Source organism: Neltuma alba, unplaced genomic scaffold (assembly GCF_004799145.2).
Source record: "Neltuma alba isolate B1F8T4 unplaced genomic scaffold, ASM479914v2 tig00011984_pilon, whole genome shotgun sequence".
In the NCBI taxonomy this organism is placed as follows: Eukaryota; Viridiplantae; Streptophyta; class Magnoliopsida; order Fabales; family Fabaceae; genus Neltuma; species Neltuma alba.
Window position 1 is genome coordinate 25,232 of NW_021636557.1, and position 21,962 is coordinate 47,193.

The 21,962-nt window shown below is 34.5% G+C and overlaps 3 protein-coding genes across 4 annotated transcripts; all 3 read right to left on the bottom strand.

Moving 5' to 3' along the window:
* Positions 1 to 2,490: 2,490 nt before the first annotated feature.
* Positions 2,491 to 3,661, bottom strand: LOC114720426 (probable root meristem growth factor 8). The gene is made up of 4 exons (XM_028906069.1): positions 3,547 to 3,661; positions 3,387 to 3,448; positions 3,221 to 3,281; positions 2,491 to 2,812 (listed from the first exon to the last, which is right to left on the bottom strand). Exons 1-4 carry the CDS (start codon positions 3,656 to 3,658, stop codon positions 2,646 to 2,648), a joined length of 402 nt encoding a protein of 133 aa, XP_028761902.1. The 5' UTR covers positions 3,659 to 3,661; the 3' UTR covers positions 2,491 to 2,645.
* Positions 3,662 to 10,350: 6,689 nt separating this feature from the next.
* On the bottom strand, positions 10,351 to 14,368 carry LOC114720429 (uncharacterized). 2 transcript variants are annotated; one of them, XM_028906074.1, is made up of 6 exons: positions 14,053 to 14,368; positions 13,840 to 13,928; positions 12,771 to 12,885; positions 11,718 to 12,571; positions 10,807 to 11,198; positions 10,351 to 10,602 (listed from the first exon to the last, which is right to left on the bottom strand). In XM_028906074.1, exons 3-6 carry the CDS (start codon positions 12,778 to 12,780, stop codon positions 10,494 to 10,496), a joined length of 1,365 nt encoding a protein of 454 aa, XP_028761907.1. In that variant the 5' UTR covers positions 12,781 to 12,885; positions 13,840 to 13,928; positions 14,053 to 14,368; the 3' UTR covers positions 10,351 to 10,493. The 2 variants fall into 2 exon arrangements, with proteins under 2 accessions (XP_028761907.1, XP_028761908.1); XM_028906075.1 differs by lacking the exon at positions 13,840 to 13,928.
* Positions 14,369 to 16,250: 1,882 nt separating this feature from the next.
* Positions 16,251 to 20,254, bottom strand: LOC114720423 (D-aminoacyl-tRNA deacylase). The gene is made up of 9 exons (XM_028906066.1): positions 19,988 to 20,254; positions 19,712 to 19,895; positions 19,489 to 19,631; positions 19,190 to 19,253; positions 18,231 to 18,283; positions 17,970 to 18,025; positions 17,526 to 17,600; positions 17,015 to 17,203; positions 16,251 to 16,795 (listed from the first exon to the last, which is right to left on the bottom strand). Exons 1-9 carry the CDS (start codon positions 20,087 to 20,089, stop codon positions 16,708 to 16,710), a joined length of 954 nt encoding a protein of 317 aa, XP_028761899.1. The 5' UTR covers positions 20,090 to 20,254; the 3' UTR covers positions 16,251 to 16,707.
* Between the last annotated feature and the right edge of the window lie 1,708 nt (positions 20,255 to 21,962).

The following is a 21,962-nucleotide window of genomic DNA, read 5'->3' on the forward strand; positions in this document are numbered from 1 at the left end:
ATCACTAGAACAATGTAAGCATTACCTAGATTTGTGTAAAGAATAACTACTCATTTTTTCATAGTCAGGTATCTTATTATTGTCAGGTACCTTATTATTAACTACAACGAATCTTGTAATCACTAGAACAGTATAAGCATTACCTAGATTTGTTTAGAGAATAACTACTCACTTTTGCTCAGGGGTAAAAATGTCAATTCGCCTGAATTTCACAAATGACAGATTGGGTCAATGACCCATTCTGTCATTTTCGAAATTTAAGGGCCCAATCTGGGATTTGGTATATTCCAAGGGCTTTTTCTGGGATTTTCCCTACTTAGTATGTTCGTTTAAAATTAACGCGTTATTTCTTATACCATCAACGTCATTAACCCTTCATTTTTCTCATTTTAGATTCTTTTTATATGGTACCACCCCTAGTCCTCAATATAAAAATTAGTTAATTAATTTAAATAAATTAAGAAAGTTTATTAAGTTAGTTATTTGTAATAAATAAGTGTTGTCCTTTCTAGAATATTCTTGATAATCACGTGTATTAGTTAGAACTACTATTTATTGGAATCTTTAATATGTGTAACTACTACAATGACTTTTTTTAAAAAAAAAAGATAAATATGAGATACAAAGTGAATTTAGATCATATATTTAGGATCAAATTGAAAATTAAACTAAATTTTATACTAAAAATCGAATGCAGTATTTATAGTTCTGGTTTCCTAATTATATAGTCCGAATTTATGTATGTGTTTTTCTTTTGTGTTTTTATTGTATAATTATATTCATCTAATAAACTTGTTTTTATAGATTTTATATTAAATGATAGTACTACATCCAGTGTTTAATATAAACGCTAGTTAGGAGTTGAATTCATCTTAAATAAGAGACCTCATTCTATTTTCTTTTCCAAATTTATAATTTTTTTTTCTAAAATATCCTTATTCATCATAAAGGTTTCTATCAAAGAATAATCTTAATGCGCATACTTAAAGAGGACAATCTAAAAAAGTCAACACATATTTTGTTATCTAACTTTTATATTAAGGATATGTGTTAGTATTAATAGCCAAGGTAAAAATTTTATTATATATAATAATGAACATGGGGAAGAAAAAATGTAGTTTATGGCTATGAAAAACTGACGGGAGGATAAAAGTACATAGGTTGTTAGGATGGACCAAATTGGAAAGTAGGGATCCCCATGAGGTGGTACTATGGAATCTATGCAGTGGCCTCAAAAAACTTCCAAAAAACACGCGCGCGCATGCCCAGATTAAGCAATGAATGTAAATATGTCTTCTTTTTCGTATTGAGTAATACCTCCGCTCCTAATTATAAGAGTCAGTTGATTAATTTGAAGAGATTAAAAAAGTGAATTATGTTAGTTATTTGTCCTAAATAGGTGTTGTTTTTCCTAAAATATCATTGCTAATCAACTGTATTGACTATAACTATCATTGTTGGAAGGGTTACTTTGAAAAAAAAATGTATAAATATGAGAAACAAAGTGGATTGAAGTCTTATATTTAGGACTAAAATAAAAATCAAACAGGGTTTTATATTAAGGATCAGAGGTAGTATAATATTGAGCATTGATTATGATTTGTTTGTGCGTGTTAAGTATGTAATAACCCCAAGCCACCTGATTGCTACCTTCGGCTTTTAATATAAGATCTCATTTGATTTTATTTTGATCGTAAATATAAAATCTTAATCTACTTTGTCTTCCATATTTATCTTTTTTTTTTTACCAAAATAGTTATTCTAATAATAGTAGTTCTAACCAATAAATTTGACTAGTAAGGGTATTTTAGAATAGACAACACCTATTTATTATAAAAAAACTAACTTAACTTATTTTCTTAATCTATTTAAATTAGTCAAATAACTCTTATATTTAGGACCGGAGGTAGTAATTTGAAAAAAATTAAGAAAACTAAAAAATTACTTAATTATAACATATATTACAAGATCTTTCTAAAATATCTGTATGTATTATTAGATTATATATTAGTTTATAGTTAGATAAACTAGTTTAAAAAAATAATAAATATAATACTTTAAAATAATTTATTTAATTTTATTAATATTTTTAAATTAGTCAATTAAGTATTATATTAAAAACCATAGTCTAAAGGTAATACTTTTTTATATGTTGGTATTAATGTAATACTAAGACAACAAAATGATACGACTACTTGTATGTACGCTTTCAAAGGGAAAAAAAGAATTAGTTGTTTATAAATATTTATGAATGATTTTTTCCGAGGAAAAAAAAACACACACACACAAGTTAATAAGATCATATGCTGCGAAGAAGATAAGATTATACATTAACCTACGTACATGTCTAACAGAAATACAAATAATAATTAATATAATTAAAAGTAGAGAAAAAAAATGAAAGAGGAAAATTCGTTAGGTAGTTGATGAAGTGACCTAAACTTAGGGTTTTGGTCCCTCCTTGTGTCGGCCACAGGAAGGGGATAAGGACGACAACACATATATTACTCGTACTACAATATAACCTAATTACAAGACACACGAATTCAGGGGCCAATACAAAACTGTGTGTCCATTAAGAAAAATGAAAAAAGCTAGTTAATTTAAATCTGGGGTGTTGTGTAAAATGGTATAGCTCCCATGTTTCACGGAGCTACAGGTATGTTCTTGTTGTGTATAGGCCGTCGTCTTCTCACTCTGCTATAATCCATTGTGAAATACTGTGAAGGATCGTCTCCCTCCTCCCATTCTTCCCTTGTCCCTTTCTTCTTCCCCACCACCTTCGTCTTCTGCTCTCTTTCTTCTTCCTTCCCTGTAAATGTTGTTTCACAGATCATCGTTTCATTAATTCACCAGTTAAACTATCAATCTATGGATGCTTTGTGTGGTTGTTTAATGGGATATATTTTAATGCATTATTTATTAATGTATACCAGTTCTGCTTAGGATCTCCTGGTTTCTGACATATTTCAGTAAGACACATGTTTGATGTATTTACATATTCATCCATCATTATTTAATAGATTGGGCCTAATCTCCTAGTTCATGAACTCCACAGAGAGTGTGAATTTCTGGGGCTAAAAAAGGTGAATACGTGGCTGAGGCCATGTGGGGTTGTTATGGCATTTACAGTATTCAAGAAAAGGAAATTGGCCAGGACCCAACTATGATAGAGATAGATATGAGATAGTATGAAGGAGAAGTTTTATTGATGGGTTACCTGGAAAGTTTTCCTTGTCATCTTTTCTCGATGCATCAAGTGTAGCTTCAAGTTTTTTAACCTATATTTTCCAGGAAATACAAGAATGAATGACATATACAGATGATTAAAAGAGATGACTAAAGAATTAGATTCACTGATTATGTGCTGAAGATTTCTGCAATACCTGTTGCTCAGTGCTCATAAGCTTCCTTGGGAATGGTGGGAGAAAAAGTTGGTGGCCATTTACTGCTCAAAACAATGCAAAATATAAGTGAACAAGTCACTTCAAGAATCACAAAGAAAGAAAGGACAAAAGGGGGAGAATATAAAGTCAGTTTAGGTACCTTGATATTGAAGAGGAGGTTTCATTAATGGAAGTTGCGGAGAAGCAGAACAGTGGGGAAGCAAACCAGAGAAGAAAATGCTTAGCACAGTGATGATCATTACCAGCTCCATCTGAGTAACTTTCCTGAAGTCATGTGCAATGGGTTTCCTTCAGCTGTTGGGTTTTGCTTATATAAGCCCATGTCATGACAAAGAGATGAATGGAGAGAGAGATAGAAACAAAGGGGAGGAGAGAGAGAGAACACGAAGCACAACAATGAAGAGTCCCAAAACAGGTTCACGAAAATCTTAAATATAATATTGATTTGCTCACTTTTTAGGAGGCTTCACACAATTTGGGTTGATTTTGTCACCTAATGCTGCTGTAGGGCCCTTGCTTTCTGACTTTCTGTTGCATATAACCAAGCTTACATCTTCATCAACCATTTTCTTGGTGAAAGAATGATCAAATTTGATACTTTTATTCATCATCTGATTGTTCATATCTCTTCCATTATTGAGGAAGTCAGTTATGAGTATGTCTAACTCCCTGCTTCAAGGATCTGATGTCAATTCAAGGGACAACAATCAATTAGGTGTAACTGTGTAAATGCCACTTTCAACAACTCCCATTCTAAATAAATACATAAATAAATGGCTTGTTCTTGAACGCTTATCAATGAATAAAGATTAAACAAAGGATCCTTTGTACTGGGATTTAGATTATATCAATCAAAAGTGGTTTCTGATTGAACACCAGTTAAATTAATTCCTTTTTTTGACTGTTGTCACTTTTTGAAAACAGAGGAAGACCTATGAGAATGGAACTTTCTGGGCTAGAGCAGGGTAGCTAGGAAGCCATGAAGGACACACGAAACTGAATTTCCTTTTTCACATGCCATAACAGTTGTTTATATATATATATATAGTACTAGGCATAGAAAGTACCACCCTGGTGGACCCCCACATTGAATTGATTTTCAAAAGTTTATGTTTGTGGGAAGAAGAATCTGTGAATTGTAATGGAATGGATGATAGGGCCTTATGAGTTTTTGGTTCCAAGTCAAAGTCAGAGAGACATACATGCCGACCAGTGCATCATTCAAAAGAAGGCTGGTGAATTTCAAAGCAAGGCACATGTCTTGCATTTGTATAACTTTTCAATATATGAAGGCCACATTGAATCCACCCTCTTTCCAACTTTTATTTATTTTATTTTATTTTTTTCAGTTTAAGCTTTGATTAATTGAGTCTCAGCAATGTAGCAGCAGATTTTTCCCTTCAGCTTTTAGATATAATCCTCTACTTCTATTTATAAGTCACTTTCAACATGTTTTATACAGACTAAAGAAAACCTTAAACTTTATTAACTCTCATTTAAAATTCAACTTTTCAATTTTATTTCTATTTAATATACATTATACCTTATATAAACAAGGGAAAATTTCATTCAAGGACTGCTGAAGGCAATTAACTTCCAAGAGCCCCCAAAACAATCTGAAAAGCCACTGCAGGACCGTGGGGGCAAATTGAAATTAACTTCAAAACCAAAAAGACAATGTTGCCCCTTAAACTATTACTCTGAAATTTGAAGTCTTTTCTCTCTCTCTCTCAACTCCTGATATCTGAAGCCCCTCTCCCTCACTCTAAAAATTTCAGTTTATGTAGCGAAGGAGATCGCTCCCCTCACCTCGCTATTGTTAAATATTTATTTGTGTAGTATTTGTGATCCATTGCTACTAGTATTCCGTCGGCCAAAATAAACAATGCGATCGTGTGAACAGTTAGTAATATATGTGTTTTATCTTTTTCCCTGTTTGTTTGTTATGTTGCTGCTTGTTGTCACGCACTTGAAGCACTTTGTACTCATGGAGCTTGGAACAATACGTATTTTCTTAGTTAAATAAAAATGATATTTTTAAAATAATTTATAATCAATTGTTAATCCGAAAGATCTAAACTTATTCAAAGAAAAATTTCTGATGGAAATGCGTGTTGAATCTGTGCACAATAAGCCAATGCTCTGGATTATAAGCAATTTATTTTGTATAGTGCTATGAATAGATGGAGAATTTCATGATGGTACTTGGAGGTAAACTGCCCTAAGTACTGAACTTAAACTAGCCAGCGACTATATAAATGTATGAACAAATTAATCGACTTACAAATGGACGTATTTTTATTGTTAACGTATGTATCCTTATTGCAAAGTTCCTAATTCCACTTGTGAACAATCACTTCCAGACCTGTGAATTGATGTGTTTAATTTTTTGAATGAAATAAATCTACTTGCAAAAGGACGTATTTCTATTGTTAACGAGTGTATCCGTGTTGCAAATTTTCTAATTTCACTTGTGAACCCTCACTCTCAAACTTGTGATAAACTTTTTTAATTGAACTAGCTCACTTACAAATGGATGTGTTATTCTTATTAATATACATATCCTATTTGCAAATTTTCTAATTTCAGTTGTAAATGATTCCTCCCAGACTTGTGAATAATCATGTTCAACTTCTTGAATTCAACTAGCTCACTTATAAATGGACAAATTCTTGCTGTTAATATACTTATTCTTCTTGCAAATTGCTTGGGAAGCACAAGTCACAATATCTCTTGTGTGATAGTCATTTTCTATTGCTCATGAGTTCATTCATTATTTTGAGTTTTCATTGACGCACCGGTGTCAATCTATTGACGGTACTTATTGTTGTATCACAGGAATAATACGCTTCACTAAAGTTTGAGTTGTGGTGGCTCATTAATCATAAAAGAAATACGCAATCAGCTGCTATTACAAACTATTTTAATAGATAAAGACAACAAAAAACAAAGCAATGACATAGCAATTATTATATTTTTATTTCAAATGTAATTTAAGCTATTTTAGAATGTGTTAAAATTTGTGTATGGAGAATTTGCACAATTTCTGTTTTAGGGAATATACTATGAGTAGGTTACATGTCAATTAATTACAATTTGCTGTCTTTCCCCACTAACTTGCAAGTATGTGATGTACTATTGACAACTCGAATTAGAAAATTTACAATAAGGATACATTGATTAACACTTTGATGTCATGGGTATTTGGTTGTCATATTAGCAATTAGAATTAGAAAATTTGCAATAAAGATGCATTGATTCACAAGAGAAACTCGTCCATTTACAAATAGGCTAATATAACTAAAAAAGTCATATATGATTATTCACAAGTCTGAAGAGCACTAATCACAAGTGGAATTAGGCAATTTGCAATACGAATATGCATATTAACAATAATAACTCGTCTATTTGCAAGTGATCTAGTTGAATTCTAGAAGTTGGACATGATAATTCATGTTTGGGAGGAACTATTTGCAACTAAAGTCAGACAATTTGCAAGAAGGATAAGTATATTAACAACAAGAATTTGTCCATTTATAAGTGAGCTAGTTGAATTCAAGAAGTTGAACATGATTATTCACAAGTCTGGGAGGAATCATTTACAACTGAAATTAGAAAATTTGCAAATAGGATATGTATACTAATAAGAATAACACATCCATTTGCAAGTGAGCTAGTTCAATTAAAAAAGTTTATCACAAGTTTGAGAGTGAGGGTTCACAAGTGAAATTAGAAAATCTGCAACACGGATACACTCGTTAACAATAGAAATACGTCCTTTTGCAAGTAGATTTATTTCATTCAAAAAATTAAACACATCAATTCACAGGTCTGGAAGTGATTGTTCACAAGTGGAATTAGGAACTTTGCAATAAGGATACATACGTTAACAATAAAAATACGTCCATTTGCAAGTCGATTAATTTGTTCATACATTTATATAGTCGCTGGCTAGTTTAAGTTCAGTACTTAGGGCAGTTTACTTCCAAGTACCATCATGAAATTCTCCATCTATTCATAGCACTATACAAAATAAATTGCTTATAATCCAGAGCATCGGCTTATTGTGCACAGATTCAACACGCATTTCCATCAGAAATTTTTCTTTGAATAAGTTTAGATCTTTCGGATTAACAACTGATTATAAATTATTTTAAAAACATCATTTTTATTTAACTAAGAAAATCCGTATTGTTCCAAGCTCCATGAGTACAAAGTGCTTCAAGTGCGTGACAACAAGCAGCAGCATAACAAACAAACAGGGAAAAAGATAAAACACATATATTACTGACTGTTCACACGATCGCATTGTTTATTTTGGCCGACGGAATACTAGTAGCAATGGATCACAAATACTGCACAAATAAATATTTAACAGTAGCGAGGTGAGGGGAGCGATCTCCTTCGCTACATAAACTGAAATTTTTAGAGTGAGGGAGAGGGGCTTCAGATATCGGGAGTTGAGAGAGAGAGAAAAGATTTCAAATTTCAGAGTAATAGTTTGAGGGGCAACACTGTCTTTTTGGTTTTGAAATTAATTTCAATTTGCCCCCACGGTCCTGCAGTGGCTTTTCAGATTGTTTTGGGAGCTCTTGGAAGTTAATTGCCTTCAGCAGTCTTTGAATGAAATTTTCCCTATAAACAAAGTCAACACAATAATAAATGAAGGGTAAAATTGCACATTTATAAAAAATTTCTCTCATTAACCTATAAATATAACCAAAAGATATATTTTCTCTCTACCCTGTAAATAGGACAAGAGGAGTATTTGTTGTGAAATCATTGGAATTGACTTGGTTGTTTTGTTCAAATGATTTGTTTTAAGACGTTTAATTTAATGTTTTTGATATTTGATCTTCAGTTGTTTGTGCACAGAACACAGAAAGAATCCTGAATGGACAAGCAGGCCTCCATTCTGTGAGTAAAGTTAATTAAACCATTTGAACTTGCTATTGAAGATGAACTAAGTAATGGGATAGGGAACAAGAAAATTGTGGTCCTCTACTTTTACAGGACAAGCTTTGGGAGTAGTGAAATTTGGAGGTTAATTAATATACTGCTATTTTATATATAATTAAATTACTTTTATATTTAGGGATAATGACAAAATAGGAGGTTTGATAACAACACTTTATTTAGTACTGACAATATTGAATTTACAAATGACAAGAAATTTTTGTTGATATTTCTTATTTGACATTTACAAATTTCTAACTTCTTTTTTTTTAAATCATTTTCCTTTATATTTATTCTATTGTATTATACTCCTCTGGTTTTTAATATAGGACTCAATTGTTGAGATGGTTTTGGTCCTAAATATAAGACTCATTTCTTATATTTATCAATTTTCTCTAAATTACCCCTATGAATACTCTCTCAATCATAATCAAATAGAAGAGGGAGATGGAGTATTAAGAAAGATGATTATGGTATTTTAGGAAAAATGTGTCACTTTTCTTATAATTAACTAACTTATCTAACTTCCTTAATCTAATTAAATTAGTTAAATGGGTCTTATATTAAAGATCGGAGGAGTATTTATTTAAAGCGTAATATATCCCATGCAAGGAAGGGTTTGAACATTAAGACAAGGGTTAAAAGGTTTAATAGTTAGATTATGGACAGATCATTTTTAATTAAATTAATAATTTTAAAAAAATATGTAAGAAATAAAAATATCTTAGATAATATTTACCCATATCCTCTTTTTTTTGGTGGGAACCCATATCCTTATTATACATACTAATTTATAGTCCACCACACCAACGTTACAATAAAAGTATTTCTTAACTGTTACAAATCACCAAAATCGTTAAACATAACAAATTAATTGTTCAACTAAACTAACACAAGCTTTTATGATTAGCCAAAACCACCAATAAATCATCAAATATGTAGATAACACTAAAGAAAAACAGAAAAAACAAATAAAAATTTTAAATAAATAGTTTTTCATTATTGAATCTAACAACTGGTTTTTTTTTAATAACTCTTAACAAACACAATACAAGAATTTTTTCATTCAAGGACAACAAACATGTGAAAGAAATAAGTAAAAATTTCACTAAAAGAAGTTTAAAATTACTAAATCTGAAGTAAAAAGTTCCTACAAAAATCTGTCATTATTTGTAAGTCTAGTACTATCAAAACCTATTAAAATGTTGAAACCAAACCTGATATATGATTTAGTAATTTAAAACTTCTTTGCATGAGATTCTCAAAAAAAAAAAAAACAATACAGTCAAAAAAATTTCATATAGTAAAAGGAGTAAAAGTTGATTGAATTCGATAACAAAAAAATGCAGAAGCATACAAAAAGTACAAAAAAAATCCAAAGAACTTGTGACTTAACGGTATGAATGCTCCACTTCAAGTGAGAAGGTCGTGGGTTCCACTCTGTTTGTAATCTTTTTTTTTTTTTTGGATTACTCCATCCGGTATCCCAGGGAAATAGGCGTCTTTCAGCCGTGACAACGTCTCCAGACTAATCCGGATTCGGGGGCTTGCAAGGATCCATACGGACGGCACCCCCTGGCCTCTTAGAGTGCTGCGTTCCCACGTCTCGAACCCGAGATCCGTGGTTAAGCTAGGACGACCCCAGCTAGTCGACCTAACCCCGCGGGGTTACTCTGTTTGTAATCTTAAACCGTTAATGTTTGCTTTTTCAATTTTTTTTTTTTTTAAAAACAAACGTGTACAAAAACCCTTCCTCTCATTTCATACGTTAACGATATACTCTAAGAATAAATTCACTTATCTCAGCGATATTTTATTAGAGATTATTACAGCAACTTCAAGAGATTTGACTAGCTCGCTTGTACTGTGAGAGCATTCAGAACATAGACCAACGTAAACTCATCCTACAACTTGAATTTTAATGTAAATAAGAATAATTATACCATGTATTAAAGAATAAGGAGGAAAACAGGGGCAAGCAAGGAGGGGGGAAAACAAGGCTTGGCTTGCAGAGAGGAGCACAAACTCACCATTTTAACCTTTCTGGACAATAAATAGCTTGGAGATGTACATGAGTTTCAATGATATTATACATCTCATGATCCTAAACCTGGAAAAAGAGAGAATTGTTCAGAATCTACAGCAAAGAAGGCCCTCCTTCCAACTCCTATGCCTTCGGTGATGTCTTCTGTCGGCTTTCGCCATTCTGACTGGGCTGCTATCCCATTCATTTTGCAGTCTGCAATCAGAATATGTGAAAACTTTAGTGCAGTTCTCAAACATTTTCTACTAAGCTCTTCAATAAAATCATGAAAAGTAGAAACTAAGTGGCAAAAGATGTCCATGCATTAAGATTTTTTTAAGAATTCAATAGCAACTACTCAAGAGAATTACTGCTGACGATGAGGCATTGATTAAACCAACAAGTTTTATGGCAACTTACATGGGAAAGGCAAAGGAACGTGTGCTAGTTGCGTTGCTATCCGATTGAAGCGAAATGCTGCCGGAAAAGGGTACGGGTCCCGAGTAACATATATGACTAGATACGCCTACAGTTGAGAAACTTGACTCGCCATTGCAGTGAGAAACTTGGCTTGTAATGGACCTCCCATCTTCAGGCTTAGCTGTATTTTGGAAGTCATCACATTCACAGCGACCATCTTGGTGGCATTCCTCTTTACTACAAAAAGCCACAGAATCTGCAGGAACAAAGCTGCTATCCCTGACAAGGATATGCCTATCCATTTCATTGACTGAAGGGTTTGCCAATACTGTTTCGTCAACTCTGTTTTTGGACTCTTCATGCTTGGAAAGTGATTCAGGCTCACTACAGACCTACATGTCAAGAACAAAGGTCAGTTCCAGATATTTATATCTTGTCTTGCAGTTTGAACTAGGTTCCAAGAAAAGCTTCATCAAAAGTAGGTTAATCATTTTCAACATCTCAACAAAGCTTCTCCGGAAGATTTTATTGTTCCCAGACAGATATGGAGAATAAGTCATAACCTTGGAAGGACGAGTAGTGGTAAGCATTTAGAAATAGAGCAGATAACAGATTTTCTCTCTTTTTAAACATACACCTTCATAGCTACTAGTTCAATACACCAATGATACAAATAAATATTTTGGTTTCTACACAATATTCAAAGTTCATAGTCAAACACAAAAGCCCTTTTAAATTTTGACTTCAACGTGTAAACAAAGTACAGATCAAAACTAAGCTATTGAGTGAAAGACGTTGACATTTTTCTAATGATTTCAAGCATGACACATGCGAAAAATATTCGATCAATCTTTGGGAAAGGAGCATATAAGTTCCAAATAAAATCTAACACAAGCGAAAATGAAAAATACCTCCGCATGGTTGAGTTCAACTTCATCACCCGGATCACAAGGCCTAGCTTCCGGTTCTATCTCTTGCAACGAGATTAGACCGCCAGGTAAAACCATTTCTTTGTTCTGATCAGCAAAATTTTCAGAAGCATTCTCATCTCTCTGAATCAAATTCTCAGACTGATGATGTTTAAGAGGAAACTTATCAGATTCCTTGATTATCGTTACATCTAGAACGTCTAGTAACGGCACACCAATCTCGCCGTTGTCTTTCTCTGATACTTCAGTTTTTGAAGTGTCAAAAGGCAAGAATTTAGAAACATCCTTTTCATCAGCACTATTCCCGTACCGGACCTTATCCATGGGAGGGACTCCTTCATCAACACATATATCCTTAATAAAATGGCAATTACTTTCTTTGCAACAAACAATGAATTCAGGTTGGCTTTCTGTCACACATTCATCTGAATAGGTATCTTCTGAATTCTCACACGAATCTAATTCTTCTCGAGAATCATGGATCCACACATCATGGGAGCTTTTTGCATTAGATGCTTCTGTATCTTGGGAAGAATGAGAGACAGGCGAAGCAAAGTTCCAGACCTTTGCTTCAACATTATTTTCTAAATCAACAACGCCTGTAGGGCAACCAAGCTTTGAAGCAATCAAACCATCCACCTCCTCCATGTCATATTGTGTTGGAATTGAATTCCCCTCGTTACTCTTTAAATCAAAGCAGATCCTTTTCTCATTTTCGTTCACTTTCTTGCTTAGTGATTTGCACAGGATGGAGTCTGGATTACTGTCATTGAATTCAAAAGATTGAGATTCAGGTTTAAGACCAATATTTGGATGGCAAAAGGCCAGTTCTCCCTCTGCACAAACATTTTCATGTTAATGAAATATAAAATCACGGTTCCATGTTTGAAAAACAAATTAGTGAATAGTGATAGTGGGGATTAATGATATAAAATCATTAATGACGCCACTTTTGGGGAACAGTTACATTAATAAGCAGATACATATGGCAGCTAAAGACAGTAACAGAGAAATCAGAAGTTGACAGTCTATTACCTAGTTTCATGGTTCAACTGGACTTACTTTACCGCATTGAAAAATTTTTCTCGCTTCAACCAATCATATTTTCAATCAAACACTGCTATGATAATGCCCAATATTTTGCAGGACCCTGAATATCAGAAAAGAGTAAATAGGAACAGGTTTAGCAATTAGCAAGCAACTAATGGCAGCGGGACTAAATGCATGTAATGAAAACAATAGCACTAGCAAACTCTGTTGACAAAATGCTCAAAGCCAAGTATCAATAACAAAGTTCCTATCGATTATACAAGGATAATCTCATCCTGAAAAATAATGAAATAATAGTAATTAAAAAAGAAAAAGCTAATATTCATAAGGGACCTTATAATTGGATTTTAAAAGGAAGTTAACTCTGTTCTGTCACTGATACGTTATACCCTGTTTATTAAACATCGAATGAAATTTCTACTGATGTCCCTCAATTATAAAGTATAACTATGAGCTTAATCAGGGCCATGAGTGTTTACTAAGAGCCTCAAGAGTATAAACTTGGTAGAATTGCTATCGGTAAGTTTTGATAATTACTAATTAAAATAAACAGTATCGGCGTCTATGAGTAAAGGACAAAAAGCAAGTACCAGTACCTTTTCTTTATTATAAGTAAAAGATTTCCGCCTAGTGCAGTTTTCAATGTACATAAAAAGACAAAAGCTAAGTTTAAAATCATCGGAGTTTTAAACTGCAAAACTCCAAAACCACACCGCAAAACCTACAAAACTACAAAATACAGTTCAAAACACAGGACCTGGACAACTTTGACTCTAAAAATTCTATTTTGTTTGTTAGCTCTGCTTAGATCTAACCCCCTAGAGGCAATTAAAAACGAAGCCCAGAAATCCAGAGAAGTATAATGCAAATCCCAGCTAGGCTACAATCCGATGGCATGAAGGAAATCAGCAACCATAGACAAGTGTAAGATCCATTTCAGATCCCAAAACCTTTATGGCCAACAAAACGACAGGAAGAGAAAAGACAAAAGGGAGGGAGGAAAACTATATGCATAAACTGAAAGAAGCAGATTATAATATGCTTCATACAGTACCTTTTCTTCTCGATGAGACTGACTTCAGGAGAGACCAGTTAGGAGCCAAGGTAACTGGGCTCAGAGACAAGAAAGACAGAAACAAGATGCTGCAACAGCAATGACAATTTTAAATTGCTATGAGCAGATAAAGATAGTTGGAAAAGAAAGGGTATTCCAGAAACATTCCACGGATATGAAATTAAAGCAAAAGCAGAGAGGTAAAGGAATTACCAAAGACCAAAGCCAGAAAAAGATGGAGTTTGCTACTTTGCTTTTGTTCGGAGAGTATGACGAAGTATCGGAAAAGAAGAAAGGAAGGAGGAACAAAAGAAAAGAATCGTATCGTAGTATGTTTAAACAGAGAGAATATCAATTGTGAGTGGGAACTATAGAGCCCTAATAATGGTCAGCCGTAGTAGCTGTTCATCCCACGTCTCCAGCACCTAATGTAAGAGCTTTAAAGAGAGCAACAAACAACCCCTGACCTCCACAATCGCCTATTTAATAGGGCATGTTAGAGCATTAAATAGTGGCCCCTACCCCATCCCGTTTCAGCGATTTAATTTCATACCGAAAATTAATATAAGCGCCTCTATGGATCTCTTTTCACTCCTTGTTTTGTTTACCTACCCATATCACCCGTCTTTGGATTCCGCCAAAAAGTTAGATTTATCCTCTTTTGTTTTTTTCTCGGTCGTCATTTTTCCAACCTACCAACCACTGAGAATTTTTCCGAGAAAATTCGTGAGGAAAACACAGAGGGAAAGGGGGAGACTCAACACTTGAACTGGGTGGTCGGGTGAAACCCGCCAAACCAAAGCGCTATACTTCAACGACCTCCTTCGGATCCATAAGCAGAGCAACGAGAACTGAAGAAGGCTGTGACTCACTTGTTACAAAACAAATCAAGCAAAAAATAAATGAAAAAGGACCCCATTATGGGAATTCGAGTGTTTATGAAGTTTCAAGGGATGGAGAAGGAAGAAGAAAGGGACGGTGGCCTGTATATGCGATCCATATCAGAATCTTCCCGCTTCTTCTGGATATGGCGGTGCTAATTCTAAATGCTCCAGAAGCCATTTTTATTTTGTAAATAGTTTCGCAGTGATTTGGAGGGAACTGCGACAACAATTTGTTCTTCGTATATTAATTCAAGAGTTCAGAATTCATTAAGCAAACTCATGTTCTCTGATTCCGCTCTTCCAAGCTAAAACGGGACGAAGAAGAAGAAGAACAGAGTTTTTCTTTTTTTTTTTGTTGGGTCAAAGAAGAAGAAGAGATTTTGAATGCAAAGATTAGTGAATTTTTTATGCACTTTGATCTTTAAAATTTTTTCCCCAGACAGGGCCATCCTGAATTCCTGATTGGAAAATTTTCATCTTTGAAAAATTAGATTAAGAGGGGTGTTTTTTCAACAAGCAAATAATGTTTTTAAAATTTTCAATAACGAGATACAAACAGAGTAATAAAGTGGGGAGGAACGAACCGTTCATTCATATAGTAAGCGGAAATAATCGAAACAAAATCTATTGATTGGACGACACGGAAGGAAGAACAAACATGGGATCAGTTTCATTTCTTCTTTTTCATATCAGTTTTGTTTTTAAAAAATAAAAAACTGTCATATATTCTGAAAAATAAAAATGTTAAATTTTGTTCTACAAAATATACTTTTCAAACAAATTTTTAGTTTTTTAAATTTTCAAAACTTGTTCTGAAAAAACTACTCTAAAAAATTGTTCAAGAACATGAAAATAAAAAAGTAAAATATTGCCTCTCGATAATGGCATCCCACACCTCCTCTCAAAAATGGTTAAAATAAAATAAAATAAATAACACAAGCCCATAACATTCCATCCTTGCAGTATTTAATTTTCATTTATCTTTATATATACAAGATATGAGCATTAGCACTCCCCGCCTTCCTTGTAACTTTTGTGGTCAAACACACACAACCACAAAGTACAAAAGACGACAAAAACAGACAAGAAGACACAGCTTCTTCGGATGACAGCCAAGAACATACATTGTGGTCAAACACAAGCCATTGAGAAATCCAGCTACGTTCTTTCTTTTCATCTTTCTTTTCATGGGTCTCTCTATTTGTGGGTAATGCTACCAGTCTGTTTTCTTTCCTTTTTCAATTGGGACACTGACCCTTCAGCTCAGGGGACATTGTCCACCAGCTCACACTATACATATGGCCCCAACCATGATTTGTTTCCTTTTAGCAGTGAGTTCTCCAACCTGATGTTCTTAGAGTTGGCCCTGAAAAATATGAAATATATATATGATGTTTTGGCATTTTCCTTCTGGACAACATCTATTGTAGATCAAGGCTACATTTAACATTGGCCAACATTGCAGCTCATTTTCTTCGAATGTTTTGTACAAATATGAGAATCTGTAATTTCCAGCACCAATGGTCGTATTTGGCAACTGTAGATATAACCTTCATTCCATAGCTCCATGATATGAAATTAACAGGGTTCTGTAAAAATTACAAGATGGGCTCCCAGCCATTGTAAAGGCATATGTGAGTATATCACCCCTCAAAAAATACATGTGTAGTCATATCATAGCAAGTTTATATCGTAAAATCAGGTACAGCAGATTTTCTTTCCTAAAGAGTGCTACATGTGGCAGCTATGTAGAGAAGAATCTACTCATTCTTCACTTTTCTTATGAAATATAAACTGAGGAAGATGAAAAAAAATGGCTGGCTTCAACAACCCCTGAATTTCTGGACAAACCAAGTCATCTCCTACTTCATTTATCAGTATAAAATCATCTAACATGATTGCAAATCTGGGATGCTACAATCTTCAGCCTGCTTTCACCTTCGCTGTGTAGAAACTCAGTTTCTTGAACATTCATCCTTCAAAATCAAAAGAAGTCATTTGGCTTGCCAATTTTAATATTCTTCCGAGTAAGGAATTCTGTTATGGCATTCTTCTGCCAGCCCTTGAAACTCCTGCGAGGTGATGGTTGAGGATAACCAATAGCTACTTAGAGACCAGAGTGTTATTATAATTGCAAAAACAAATAACTGCTATAATAGGTTACGAATCATCACACATCATTAAAACATTCTCAAATATTTTTAGGAAGTAGTTCAAGAGAGAGCAGTGGGAAAAATATAGAACCAAAAAGGAAAAATACAAAACAAAACAATGGCCCAGCAGAAGCTTACTTGTGGTCAAGATGGGCAATAATTTCACCGCCAGGAAAACCAGCTCTCGTGGCCTCATAAGCAGCAGTTATAGACGCTCTCCAAGTCCCACCAATCTCTTTCTCACCTGTTCCTGCTTTTGACTGGCTTGGATCATCCATAGGCAAGGAATATCCAGAAAGTAGGTGACCCACCCAAACGTCGCCTTTCCTAGCATTGCAAGAACAGAGTAAGTATATTCATATTCCACGTGACCCTGAAGAACTGATAGAGTGGGAAATCATAAATAATTTGTCAGCATCAATAGGGCTTTATTAGATATCTAGATGTTGCGTCACCAGAAGACACGCATCAATCAAATAAAGCAGAAGTTGAGGTCGAAAAGGTTTAAGAGGTTTTAGAGAAGCTGGATTTTCGTCAATTTGAATTTAACCTTTTGTTTTTTATACGTGGTCATACTCAGGAAATTCAATTTTTTTTAGAAAAAAAATTAGAGAAAACACAAAGTAGCTCTTACTCAATGACTACTTACATGACTACATCCATATGCCGAGGTGCATAATGTCCACCACCCATCCCAAGAAGGATTTTCTTCTTATCATTCTCCCTACAGCAGGACGAGAATCAAATTTAAGTCAGAGAAACTTCCCGATAAGGAGAAAGCTATTATAATCAGAAGTCCAAATTAAGCATATATTGATGTTACACCCATTAACAGGATGACAGAATAAGATCCTGAAGTTAACCAGAAGTGAAAATGAGATGACCGCAGTCAGACTAATTTCTTCTATCCCATTACGTTTTCCAAGATGGGAAGACCTCATAATTAAATTATGGGCACCAGATTCAAAAAATTGCAGTGAGAACAGTCACTAAGTTCATATTGAAGACAAACAAATCATGCAAACCTTGCATTGAACTGCATAAGAATTAGTACCGAGCAACCAATTTTTTTTTTTTAGCTCAACGGTTCTACCTGTTCCAGTTTCCTATATCTGCCCCTCCTCCAAGCCCGAGTCCTTCCCAGACTAACTGCAAGAATTCAAACAAGAGAAATTCAATAAACAAAATAAATTACCACTTTAGAGCAGTCTATCTAATGATGATATTGTTTATTTGTAATTAGATTTAAAATTGCATAGAAGAAATTTTGAAAGGAAAAAAAGTTATTCATGCAAGCACATCATAGATACTAATGCACGGGCTATAATTGAAAGGGCATAAAAGACCACTGGACCTGAGCAATAACTTCAGCAGCATCCTGCCTCTTCCAATAGTCTTCAGTACTTCCTACACCAGAAAGAGAAAACCCATCGTTCAACAAACATTAAGAATAAGTTTAGCTAATTGCTTCTTCAGTAAATTTTAAAATGTATCTTAGGGCATGGCAGCCACAAACTGGCAAAGAACCAAAGGTAAATATGTAGTTTATAGGAAAAGAGGAAAAATTATGAAGAAAAGAATCTCGAGCGTAGCACACGTGAAAGACCAGGGATAACAAGCTAATCAAAAGGAAAGACGAGGCAAGAAAAGAAGGATTGAACAGAAGTGATAATATTTGGACAGGAAATTATGCTGAATAAAACAGATATTTACTAGTGTGGACCCAGAAGTCAAGTAAAACCACAGAATTAGGAAATAAAATTTTCTAGCTGTGACCTAAAATGGATTGGACAGGGGTCATAATGTTGGACGAGAGATAACGTAAGCCCATATGTTAAAATGATTTGAGAGTGAGTAGGGTCAAATTTTTAGGGACAATGAAGATCGTATATTGGAACCATTGAAGCCACCATAAAAAGGATTCAGAGATACGTTCAGGGTTAAAACAATGAACAAGAATTAGGGAAAAAGTAAATGCACGTTACAGGAGATTTTCACATCAAAGGACAACAGTGACAGCAAATTATACTGCTAGGCAAGCTTCTTTTTCATTGCTCCATCTTTTTTCCACATGGAAAACTGAAAAAGATGGCACCTTCTTGACAAATAACACGGATTCAACAAAGAAGAGAAAACACTAAAAAAAAAAAATTAAGACAACCTCAGCCTAATAACAGTAGAAGCAAAAACCTAGCAATTTTTTATACTCGTTTTAGCAACTAATGGATCATGCAGAATGCTCTTATTATGGTATAGAAAACATCAAAACTGTCAACTAAAATAATCTGAAAGGCAGAAAAAAGAAGCACTCACCAATCTCTAGAAACATGGTTGGCTTATTTGTCAATGGCCCATGATGAGTAGCCTCCAAAGTGATCTAAATTGAGGAAAAAGAATTTGTCTAAGAATCTTTCACAAAACTAAAAAAATAATGATCAGATCATTGGCTAAAAGGTTAATGATGCAATCATAACAAAGCTATTGATTGCCCATTTCTAAACTACGACCACAGTGGGATCATAAACTAGGGAAGAGCATTTATCATCAGACAAGAAACACCAGAAAATTGAGGGAAAAAACGTAACCTAAATTCCAAAGAAGTAAAAGGATACCTCGAATTCAGGGACCAGGTTATGATCTTGAGCAAGTTTTTTCAAATGCCGAATCCAAGGCCCGATCCGAGGGCTCGGTATTGCTGCCCATCCAGGTTTTCCACCTTGAGGTGGAACATCACCTTCACGCAAGTGAGGCACCCCTACGAACACATAACAATATAATGTTATATACAGAACTTTTCACTTCAGAAGAAACCCAAAAGGTTCTGCAAGAAAGTACCAATTGGGTGAACGGTGAGGGCAGGTTTATTAGAAACTGCGGTGTGCTTGCTGAAGAAGATGACCTCATCGACCACCTCCCCTGTCTTGTCCTCCCACCTCTTGTCCAGATCGTCCTCTTCCACTATACCCTTCCCATGCAGCAACACTCTAGCACCTTGATTCACGAAGCTGTTCATGTCATCCTAAATTGACCCGACACGACAAAGTGACAAATCAGCAGACTGGAACAATGAAAATTGGGATGATGGATTCGACAAAGGAGAATCTTTCAAACCTGGAAGTGCGGTCCGGGCTGCCATCCGGGCTTCGCCAACAAGGCATTGGCCGGGTTGATCGAAGCTGGGTCGGTTGTTGTTGCCACCAGTAGTACCACCATTGCCTCCTTTGTGTTCTTTCTCCGAATTTTTTTCTGGGTCGGGGTTGAAGCTGGAATGATGCATGCGATCTGAATATAATGATATATATAAATGTTCAATTTTTACGCGCAGAAGGAGACCAACTTGATTTTGAATACTAGTAAGGGGCTCGGCAGGAAATCTGGCAAGGGAAGGGTGTGGGGCATCTCCAATACGTGGGGCGGGGGCGCCCACGGGGAGGATACTAACAAACAGTAACATTTAACTGTCGCTGGAGGTTGGGCTCCATTACTGCTACAAACTACTTATGGGCTCGACAGCCCATATTATTGTGTTGGATCGAATGATTAATCATGTTGCCCAAAAGGCTTAAGGGCCTGTTTGGGTGTTCCCCAAAACCATGGTTTGGGAGGGATGTCACCCAAACAACATCAATTTTGGGCCAATAATCTGAAACCATGGTTTTAGGACAAGTGAATTCATTTTGCTTCTGACTCAAATTGAAGAGTATGATTGTGCTTATCAGAATAAATCTCAACAATAATATGACTTTAACATCCCTCAATTATTTTTTTATAAACATATTTAATCTTATATCTTATAAATATATATACACATATTAATTATTTATTAATTACATTATCTTATGTATTATTAATTATATTGGTAAAAAATATATTATTAACAATTTTATTCCTTCAAATTAAAATGTATCATAAAATCTATCTTTTATGTAATTATCATATTAACTTATGTTTTTTTAAAGTAATTTGTCTATATAAAAATTGCTTCTGATAATAACTATCTAAACACGCTCACTTCTCAAAATCACTTTTTTAAAAAATCTATTCTTCACAAAATTTATTCTCCCCATAATCTATTCTCCAAAAACTATTCTCCAAACCATAGTGGTTTCATCCAAACACCGCCTAAGTTTCTGGTTTTTTTGGTCCCAATTTACGATGGGTGGAGATTCAAGCTGTAATTTTGTATCCCACTGGAAACACAGGGGAATCAAGATTCAAATTTTCCATGCAGAACGAGAATAACTTGATTGTGATTTCACTAAGCCATTCAAATTAAACTTTAATTATAAAATTAATTTAATCCCATAATTTTGACTTAGTGTAAGTCAATTTTTAGCTATTTATCTGTCAATCCCAACATTTGATAACTTTGACAGCTCAAGACTGTCGGGCATTGAATATAAACGTCTTTCCTAAATAGGATTCTAGATGTTAGCATCTCTTAGAAGGGGTTCAAACATTAATTCAATATACTGTCAGGAGTTAGCCACTTTCACTAGAACTAACCCCAATAGTATATAATTACTTTTTTTTTTTTTACTAGGTATAGGTATTCTCTTATTCAGTATACATCCCGGTAGGAATTCAAACAAGGAGACACATTCATTTTCATAGGCCGGGCTCAATTCAAGGACCACAAGGTAGTTAATGGACCGGAAAGCCCATGTAGATGTTTCATGCAACCATGAAATAATAACCAATGCCAGATTTACCATTAAGAGTGCTTATCAATTAATTGAAGATACGACCCGGTTTTTAAATTGATATGGCAATGGAAAGGAGCTGGGAGGATTAGAACCTTTTTATGGAGGATTTATAACAACAAGCTACCAACAAATGCTGGGAGAAGCACTTGGTCTTCTAGTTCGCCCCTTTGTAATTATTGTCAGGAAGGAGTAGAAGACGTTCTGCATATTTTGCGGCGATTGTTCTTATGCAAATAATATGTGGCTGGAGAACCTCAAACAAAGATTTGTGCAACCTTTCTTTTCCCTAAATTTGAAAGATCGGATTTCCCCCAACCCTAAACAAAATCTGGGGAAAGTTGATAATGATAACTGGAGTCTTTTCTGGGGTGTGGGAGTGT